Raw genomic sequence first — 10,080 nt, forward strand, 5'->3', positions numbered from 1 at the left:
ATCTTTGGGTCTGTGTGGCAGTGTAAGCACACCCCATTTCCTGGCAGGGTGGATAGCAGGTGTGTTGACACCACAGTTACAGTCTACCAGACTGTCTTGGGCATCACCATGATGAGGTCCAATGATCAGAGTCCCTACCACAGCCCTCAGATGCAGGGCAACATGGCCTAGCAGCTAGATCCAGGGGCCACCACCAGATGGGGTGGCAGCCAGGGTAGGGGGACCCAGTCCCAACCCAGTGCCCTAATAATGGCACAGTAGTCCACCACTAGGTCAGTAAAGAATCCAACCTCAACAAGCAACATTAGATGGGTGGGAAATACCACTCACTCCCCCTCCCCCAGGTTACTTCCTACCAGGCTCCTGAAGCTGCAGTCCACAGGGGTCTCTGGGCTCCTCAGCACAAGTAACTCCCTAGAACTCAAATAGCAACAGGTCTCCAGTCCAGGTCTCAGGCGCTCCAGCACTACAACCTTGACCCAGCATCCTGCCTCCTTGGTGGTCAGACCAGAGTGAGCTGAGCTGCTCTCCTTTTATACTAGCACAGCAGTTGGAGCATGCCCAGCACGGTCTGAGGGGCGGGGCTTCCTCTGCCTGTAGTGGGGGATTAACCCTTTCCTGCCTAGTGCAGGGTATGCACACCCCGTCACAGCCTATAACCTGCAAAGATCAAAATCCACCCAACAATCAGAGGCCAGGATGCAGTGAGATGGGACAGCAATATTTCAATTTCATAATCCAGACAGTACAAATAGCTGTTGAAATCAGAGCTATTATTAAAGATACAATCCCTCCATTATAGCAGCTGGTGCTTTAAATGCACCTAGCTTTAGGTAACTATTAGTATGGATACAGATGGGAAGACTTTGAGGAGGGGCTATGCTGTAATTCTCTAATCAAAAGCTCTACGGGAGGGCTGAGGTGAGTGGTACTAATGGATAACTGAGTATTGAGGAAAGTGTGTGGATGCTGTATTTTATGGGAATTGAACAGAAATGAGCTAACTGGAGAGTCTGGATGGTGGTCCACAAAAAGAGACTGGTGAGGAGATATCCCTCTTTTTGACTGATGTATAAAGGCAGTCTGATAGGCTTTTCTAAAAAAAATTTTTGTATGGTGTTTTCTAATCTGCTATACAGATCTCCTGTCCTGTAAGAATCTCTATATTGAGTAGAGAGCTCAGCTAACCCAGCTGAAGTGAAAGTGACTGGAAACAAACAGGTACTATGTGATAATGCCATCATAAGCACCAAGGAAGTGAAATCCAAGGAACAGAGAAATGAAGGGATTTTTGTAATAGGTACTGTACAGAAATGCTGCTTGAACAGTTGGGAGAAAAGGTCTCTAAATAGTCCCCCCTGGTTGCAGTTTGCTGCTGCTCCTCCAAGGAGATTGCCACCAAAATCAGACTTTATTTTTAAGTGAAAACAATGAAAAAAGGGGTTTTCTGAGGGCACAAGGGGAACTTTCAGGCCCTCCAGCTCTGTCATCAAGAAGCAAAAGAATCTCTTTTCTTGCAAGTCACTTTGGAAAAGGAGGTAAGAGGGAAAGAAGGGGGGGTGGAACTGATAAATCTATAACATTTTGCTTCAAGGGAAAGCCCCATTTCAGCTGATTGCCTCCTTGTTTTGGTCAAAACGTGAGATGGGAGTAGAAGTTAGATATAAAGAATAACATGTTAAACATGCAGCTGTAGTAGGGTGACCAGATGTCCCGATTTTAGAGGGACAGTCCCAATTTTTGGGTCTTTTTCTTATATAGGTTCCTATCACCCCCCAATCCCTGTCGGGATTTTTCACACTTGCTGTCTGGTCACCCTAAGCTGTAGCCTGGACAGCTGGACCGATGACAGCAATCTGGGCGTTGTTTCTTATTGTCATTCCCAGCTACTCAGAACGTACAATGGTTTAACGCTGGAGGAGTAAATGCACTAAATAGAACGGCACTCAGCAAGGGGCCGCAAGGCGTGAGTTACCGAACCTTCTGCCACTGTCCTTGCTGACGGGGTCTCAGAAAGCCTGGCTCGGCATCTGATAAGCTGAGTTACACTGCATTACAAGTACCCTGTAAAGACATGCCAGCTCCAACCTTGTCCAACTGATGCCCCATTTTGGCTGGGCACTGAAGACAGGTTCTAAAAACCTGTCCGTTAGTCTAAGGTAACACATCAGCTAGAAAAAAATTCATTGCTAAGCACGTGCTAAGCACCTATCTAGTGGTCATCACTAGGGTGTTTGCAGATGCGGGAAGTGGGGCAGTTATTCTGTATCATGTAATGTTCAAATGTTAGCGGGCATCCAATCTGGAAAAATTGTAAAAAGGACCATAACTTGAAGAGACAGTCTAATTTTCACCACAATCAGCAGAAATTTTCTAAATACAATTGATAATGCAACTATGTAATCAAAAAAGTGCTGTTCTGGAAAGTGTGGGAAATATTTAGCCACGGGTGATAAGTTTTGTGCATTTTTCCATCCTTGTTTGTCTTGGGTTAAAGCAGAAGTCTGTAGTCACAGGACAGTATAAGTTTGTTTGAACCATGAAATAAATCAAAATATCTGTCATTATTTGTAGAATGGACTGATTAGAGAAGTTTTTCTGTCTGCTATTTTATGTTTTATGAATATTGGCTAGTGTGCAATGATTCCTGCACTGGTAACTGATGTTAATACAACATACGCCAGGATGAAATATTTTCAGGATATGTTCCACTCTCCAGGCCAAGCCTGGACTTCTGCCATGTATAATAAAACAATTTATTGCAAAGGACAGTATGTGGGAGGTTGGTGGTTCCCATCCCACTTCTTCTTGCTAAGAAGAAAGTTGAGCACTTTGCTCTCAACTGAATGGCTGAAGGGCCTGGCTAGGAAGTAGGGGGATGTTGGGTCTCCCTCTGTCCTTTCTGTTGAATGTAGGACACGTTCAGTAACTATTACATGAGATTTGGGTGAGGTCCTTTCTGTGCCTCCCTTGGTAGTCCTGTGGGTTAGCTACTTACCTTTCAAACCAGTGAACTGCTGGTCCAAGCCCCATCTCTGTTGAGAAAGGGTGGCCCCTTGATCTCTTACTGCTCAAGCGTTCCACTTTAACTATATATTAACTAGGGCAAAGAGTACTCTCAAGTCCCTCTATGGTATGGGGGTTAGAGTGCTTCTCTGGATTGTGAGAGACCCTGGTTCAGATACCTTCTGTGTTGGTGGTGATAAGATGGCTAACCCAATCTCTTACGGCTCATGCGTTCCACTTTAACTATATATTAACCGGAGCCAGGTAAGCTCTTGTGTCCCTCTGCGGTATGGGGGTTAGGGTGCTCGCTTGGATTGTGAGTGGCCCTGGTTCAACTCCCCGCTCTGCAGGGCAGGAGGGCCTCTGATGGGTGAAAGGGGGGCCCTCCTGGCTGAGCAAGAGACCTGTCACAGGGCCTCTTGCTCTTCTAATTAATTGTAATTTTACTGCTCTTATAGATAGTCAAAAAATTAATTAAAAGAGCAAGACACACTCTGAGAGACCCTTTGCTCAATCAGAAGGGTCTCCTCTCAACTCAGCTAGAAGGGGCTCCTCTCACCCACCAGAGGCCCTCCTGCCCAGTAGAGCAGGGACTTGAACCCAGGTCACTCACAATCCAAGCAAGCACCCTAACCCCTGCACCACAGAGGGACACAAGAGCTTACCTGGCTCCGGTTAATATATAGTTAAAGTGGAACGCGTGAGCCGTAAGAGATTCGGTTAGCCATCTTATCACCACCAACACAGAAGGTAACCCAATCTCTTACGGCTCACGCGTTCCACTTTAACTATATATTAACCGGAGCCAGGTAAGCTCTTGTGTCCCTCTGTGGTGCAGGGGTTAGGGTGCTTGCTTGGATTGTGAGTGACCTGGGTTCAAGTCCCTGCTCTACTGGGCAGGAGGGCCTCTGGTGGGTGAGAGGAGCCCCTTCTAGCTGAGTTGAGAGGAGACCCTTCTGATTGAGCAAAGGGTCTCTCAGAGTGTGTCTTGCTCTTTTAATTAATTTTTTGACTATCTATAAGAGCAGTAAAATTACAATTAATTAGAAGAGCAAGAGGCCCTGTGACAGGTCTCTTGCTCAGCCAGGAGGGCCCCCCTTTCACCCATCAGAGGCCCTCCTGCCCTGCAGAGCGGGGAGTTGAACCAGGGTCACTCACAATCCAACCGAGCACCCTAACCCCCATACCGCAGAGGGACACAAGAGCTTACCTGGCTCCGGTTAATATATAGTTAAAGTGGGACGCTTGAGCGGTAAGAGATTGAGATGCCCAGCCCATCTCAGGGAAGGGATTTGAACCCGCACCGCTTTACTTCTGGAGTAAGCACCCAAACCGCCAGTCTATAGTGGGAATCACATAAACCTCAAGGCCCAATTCTCATGTCATATTTGCTGAATGTGCCCTGCCTTCAACAGAAAGGACCGAGGGAGACCCCACAGCCCACTAGCCAGGCACTTAAGCCATTGGGTTGAGAGAAAGGCAATCACCCTTCAAATCCCGTCTCAGCCAGCATAAAGGGGATTTGAACTGGCACCTACCATTTTCTAAACAAAGGCATCCAAACCACCAGACCACAGAAGGACTCACAGTGTAACAGTGGCCCAGTGACTGTTTAACTACCTATTGACATTGGCCCACCTTCAATAGGAAACACTGAGGGAGCCAGCCCATTGGGCTACCTCCTAGCCCAGCACTTAGAGCCTTGACCTGCTAGGTAAGAGACCAAGGTTCGAATCCCGTCTCGGGCAGCATAAAGGGGATTTGAACCCCAGCCTCCCACAGGCCAGTCACAACCCCAACCACTAGACCACACAGGGCTGCTTATTTGGGTTTTGGCCCAATGAGTATGTAATGAAAGAGCAGCAGCTTCAACAGACAAGAGCAAGGGAGCCCCAGGGGCAGAATACTGCCTAGCCCAGCACTTAGGCCGTTCACTTGCCAGGTAAGAGACCAAGGTTCGAATCCTGTCACAGGCGGCATAAAGGAGATTTGAATCCAAGCGTCCACCCCAGCCCACTACACCACACAGGGCTGGTTGCCAAACTCATAGCCCGATGAATATGTAGTGAGAGTGGAACAACTGCAGCAGACATAGCCCCAATGAGAACCCCTCTTAGCCCAGCAGCAGTATGCTCACCTTGGAAAGAGGAGATGGCTGTTCCGGTCCCTTCTCAGTGAGCTGAGGAGGGACTTAAACTTGCATCATCTACATGCTGGGTAAGTACCCAAACCACTGGACTACAGAGAGATTCAAGTCTCAGCACTGGCCAGTTACTACTGACTGGAAGTGGCACAGCCTCCACGTGCTCCAACAAGCAAGCCTCCTCAGGCTCTCCTTTCCTTCAGGACCACGCAAAGCTGAATTTGCGCCTGTTAAATGCGCGTAAGATGAGCCTCGCCCGTACTGCCTTTGGTTTGGGTTAAACCTGCCGCCTACTAATTCCAGCGAGTGACCCCCCCTGGTTCTTGCGTCGCGTGAAGGGGTGAATAACATGTCCTGAGTCACGTTCTGCACCCAAGGCATAATTGGCTAGACCTCTATCAGATCCAGCCTTAACTGTCTCTTTTCCCAGCTGAACCCGAAGCAGCCCCCGACCCCCATCCCAGGCGAGGCCCCTAACCACTAGGTTAAAAGTTACACGAGAGGCCTCTGCCTCCTTCCCCCTGGGCTGTTTTGCGGGGCGTTCGGCAGGTCCCTAACCAGCTCACACTGAGTGGGTTAGGCACCTAAGTGACCTGAGGGCTTCCGGGCCGTGGCCGGCAAGCAGAGGTTGGGAGGGGAAGACGCTGGGTCAATTTCCTTCTCCCCGCCTGACGAGCAGGGAGTTGAAGAGGGCCCTGCAGTCTCTCGAGCGCGAGCCCCGGCGCCGAAGGAAAGGAGAGCCTGAGGGGGCTTGCCGGTTGTAGCGCGTGGAGGCTGTGCCACTTTCCTTCAGTAGTAACTGGGCAGAATTGCTTCACGCACCCCTCTGTAGTCCAGTGGCTCGGGTACTTACCTGGCGTGTGGTTGACGCTAGTTCAACTCCTCCCCCAGCTTGCTGAGGAAGGACTTGAATGGCCTGTTCTGAAGCGAAGCGCCAGCTGCTGGACTCAGAGGTGTTCTCCTGGGGCGCTTGGGCCCCTTGATTCTTCTTTTTTTTCTGCTGAAGCTGGTCCATTTACTTGCATTACATAGTCACGGGGCTAGGTAGGCCCCCAACAGCCTGCTGTAGACGGGGGCTTGTGCTGCATGCCCAGCATGTGGGCGGTTGGGGTTCAAAACCCCTCCCTTCTTGCTGAGACGGGATGTGAACCTTGATCTCCTGCCTCTCCGCTGAATGGCCTGAGTGCCAGGCTAGGAGGCTTTCCCATGTGGGGACTCTCTCTGTCTTTTCTGTTGAAGGAGGGTCACTTTGGTGACATAGTCATTGGGCCACAGCCCCAGCTGGCTGGTTGGGTTAGCGCGGTGGTTGGAGCGTGTGCCCAGCGGCTGGGAGGTTGGCAGTTCCCATCCCCTTTCTTCTTGAAGAGAAGGGAGTTGAGCACTTAGCTCTCAACTGAACGGCCTGCCGGGCTGGGATGTGGGGGCCCCCTCTCTTTTCTGCTCAAGATGGGCCACTGGCAGTAAATAGTACATGAGAATTGGGCTCCAACCTCCTCGTGGCTCCCTCGGTAATCCTGTGGTTTGGCTCTTTGCCCCCAAACTGGTGAGTGGCTGGTTCAAGATCCCCTCCCCCTTTCTGTTTGTTGAGAAGGGATGGCCCCTTGAGCTCTTGCCTCGCAAGCGTTTCACTTTAACTATCTATTAATCGGGGCAAAAGAGGCTCTCAAGTCCCACTATGGTGCGGGGGTTAGGGTGCGCGCTTGCACTGGGGACTGACCCTGGTTCAGATCTCTTCAGAGTAGGTTGAGATGGGGTGGGCGTCTCAATCTCTTACCGCTCAAGCGTTTCACTTTAACTATATATTAACCGGAGCCAGGTAAGCTTTTGTGTCTCTCTGCGGTATGGGGGTTAGGGTGCTCGCTTGGATTGTGAGTGACCCTGGTTCAACTCCCCGCTCTGCAGGGCAGGAGGGCCTCTGATGGGTGAAAGGGGGGCCCTCCTGGCTGAGCAAGAGACCTGTCACAGGGCCTCTTGCTCTTTTAATTAATTGTAATTTTACTGCTCTTATAGATAGTCAAAAAATTAATTAAAAGAGCAAGACACACTCTGAGAGACCCTTTGCTCAATCAGAAGGGGCCCCTCTCAACTCAGCTAGAAGGGGTCTCCTCTCACCCACCACAGGCCCTCCTGAGCAGGGACTTGAACCCAGGTCACTCACAATCCAAGCAAGCACCCTAACCCCTGCACCACAGAGGGACACAAGAGCTTACCTGGCTCCGGTTAATATATAGTTAAAGTGAAACGCTTGAGCGGTAAGAGATTGAGACGCCCATCCCATCTCAACCACCACAGAAAAGATCTCAATCTGGGTCATCCACAATCCAAACAAGCAACCTAACCCCTGTCCCACAGAGGAACTTGAAGGTGTTTTTTGCCCAGATTAATATATAGTTATAGTGTATACTTGAGTTGCAAGAGATCAAGTGGCCAACCCTTCCCAACAAAGAGGAAAGCAAGGTTGAACTCGCTACTTACCAGTTGAGGGGTAAGGAGCGAAACCACAGGACTACTGAGGGAATCACAAAGAAAGAGTGGCCCAATTCTCATGTAATATTTACTGAAAGTGGCCCACCTTAAACAGAAAAGACAGAGGGAGCCATCAGCTTAGAATACCTCAGCACTTAGAACATTCACTTAACAGGTAAGAGGTCCAGGTTGAACTCCTTTGTCATGAAGAAGAAAGGCAATTTAAACCAGACTCACTAGAAATCTGGGCAAGTATCCAAAACCCTGGACTACAGAGGGGTTTCCGTGTTCTGTGTTGTCCAATTATTATTTGATGAAAGTGGAACAGCTTCAAAAATGTATGAAGGGAAACCGATGTCTGAATATCCCTTAGTTCAGTGATCGGGGCACTCACTTGATACAAGAAACAGCCCTATTCAAATCCCTTCTCGTGAGCTATAATGGAAGAATTGACCCCATGTCTACCACATCCCCTATACGTTATCTAACCACTGGGCTAATAGATATGCATGAGGCCTCTTCTCTGGACACACAAATCCTCTTCAAATCCCTTTTCCACACCAAGAAGGGAGAGGAAACTGAGGAAGGCTGTCCCATACCCTGGGTGAATATCCTGACCCTGGATCTGAATGTGATAATGGAGGTTGTTTGCTCCCCAACCTCCTTGTGTAGAGTTATGCGTGCAGTGTAGCTGTGTCAATCCCACCATATTAGAGAGACAGGGTAGGTAAGGTACCCTCTTTTACTGGACCCACTTCTGTTGGTGAGAGAAAGAGAGGCTTTTGAGCGACACACAGCTCTTCTGGTTTGAGAAAGGTCCCTTAGAATATGTGCTAACTATTAAACAATTTGTTCCATCTTGCATTTAGCTGTGACATTTGGGGTACCTTCCCCAATGAAAATATTTAAGGCTACATTGCTATATTATTCATTATTATTTGTTACCAGCTAGGAGCCCCGGTCATGGCCCGGGACCCCACTGTGTTAGCTGCTGAACAAACACAGAACAAAATGACAGCTCTTCCCCCCAAGAACTTATAGACTAACTTTAAGACAAGAAAGAACAGATGGGTATAGACAGAGCAGGGAGAACAAGGGGAAAAAAAGGGACAACATTAGTCAGCATGATGGGCGGTGGACTCCACCCACCAACAGCCTAATCACGATCAGTTTTACGTAGGCATGGTGGCAGAGATCTTTGCCAGATCTGCTTTATTTTTTTGTACGGTATATACTTGTTCATCAGCCAGTTTGTTTATAAGCCGACCCTCCAAGATGGAGAGGTAAAAATGGCAAAAACTGTAGGACCCCTTCATAAGCCGATTTTATATTTCAATATGTAATATAATATACGCAATGTATTGCTTACCTTGCTCTGAAGGTCTGAGGCATTTCTATGGCATAACCTTTAGGGATTTAAAAGTTAAATCACTTGAAACAGCAAAATATACTAAATAGATTTAAAGTGAGAATAGATGGATAGAAAAAGCTGAGGCACAGAGAGGTTAGGTGACTTGGCCAAGGTCACACAGTAAATCAGTAGCTGTAGTAGGAAGAGACTCCGTGTCTCCTGCTTTAACTATTAGACAACATTGTCTCCAGCTTGCAGTAGCTTGTGCTGCAGCAAAACCAGAAATATTCCAAACAGCATTGTGTTAAATTACAGCACAAAAGGAAGACAATACATAAGGAAAAAGCAAAAGAATAAGACTGAGGCTGTATGTCAAGACAATACGCACCGTTTGTCGATTTGTGTCTGAACATAACCTGGATCATTTGACTTATAGGAACGCCTCATAAAACGGTGCTCCTCATTTCACGTATATCTGATAACCATTTTCTTTGGCGTGTACAAACTTGAAGATCGAATGTCTGTGCCTCTTCCAGTTGGTACGCTGATTGTTTGCTGTAACTAAGGAGAGAGAGCTTGGGCTGTTGTTAAGAATGGAATTTCAAACACCTTTCCGGGAGCTGACCTGACTTTGAAATGTACAGTGTATTTTCAGTAGTCTACATTTTGTGTCATGCCCCTCACTGTCCTCATAAACAGACATGATCAAGATTAAAATCTACAGGCATTTTGGGTCTGATTCATCATCATCACCACTCCAGTTTTATGCCAGTGCAAGTCCTCTGAAACAACTTGGGTACTTAATCTTAGGTCCCTTAAATGCATATTTTGGAATCTAGCTAAAAAGTGGCCTGATTTTTCAGACGTGCTAAGCCTCCCAGGATCCAGGGACTTCAGTTACCTCAGCAACTTTGAAGGGAAGACCACATGTACTTAGTTGCATAACTGTAAGAGGAAGCATGGTCTGGTACAGTGGCTTTCAACCAGGGGTCCGGGGCCCCCTGGGGGGCCATGAGCAGATTTCAGGGGGTCCGCCAAGCGGGGCCAGCATTAGATTTGCTGGGGCCCAGGGCAGAAAGCTGAAATCCCACCGCATGGGTTGAAGCCTGGGGCC

At 48.3% G+C, this 10,080-nt stretch overlaps 1 protein-coding gene across 12 annotated transcripts in view; it reads right to left on the reverse strand.

Moving 5' to 3' along the window:
* The window catches only part of LOC123354890, a 111,967-nt gene that overhangs the window by 21,316 nt on the left and 80,571 nt on the right, over window positions 1–10,080 (reverse strand). For 5 of the 12 annotated variants that reach the window (XM_044997279.1, XM_044997280.1, XM_044997268.1 and 2 more), the window contains exons 1-2: window positions 9,355–9,527; window positions 8,985–9,021 (exon numbers count right to left, since the gene is read on the reverse strand). In XM_044997279.1, the coding sequence (XP_044853214.1) occupies window positions 8,985–9,021; window positions 9,355–9,391 (74 nt within the window). In that variant the 5' untranslated portion in view covers window positions 9,392–9,527. Of the gene's footprint in view, window positions 1–356; window positions 1,471–8,984; window positions 9,022–9,354; window positions 9,528–10,080 lie in introns of those variants that run through there. The other 7 variants (XM_044997270.1, XM_044997269.1, XM_044997273.1 and 4 more) reach the window with 4 other exon arrangements.

The sequence above is a fragment of the Mauremys mutica genome, chromosome 22, assembly GCF_020497125.1.
Source record: "Mauremys mutica isolate MM-2020 ecotype Southern chromosome 22, ASM2049712v1, whole genome shotgun sequence".
Taxonomy (NCBI): Eukaryota; Metazoa; Chordata; order Testudines; family Geoemydidae; genus Mauremys; species Mauremys mutica.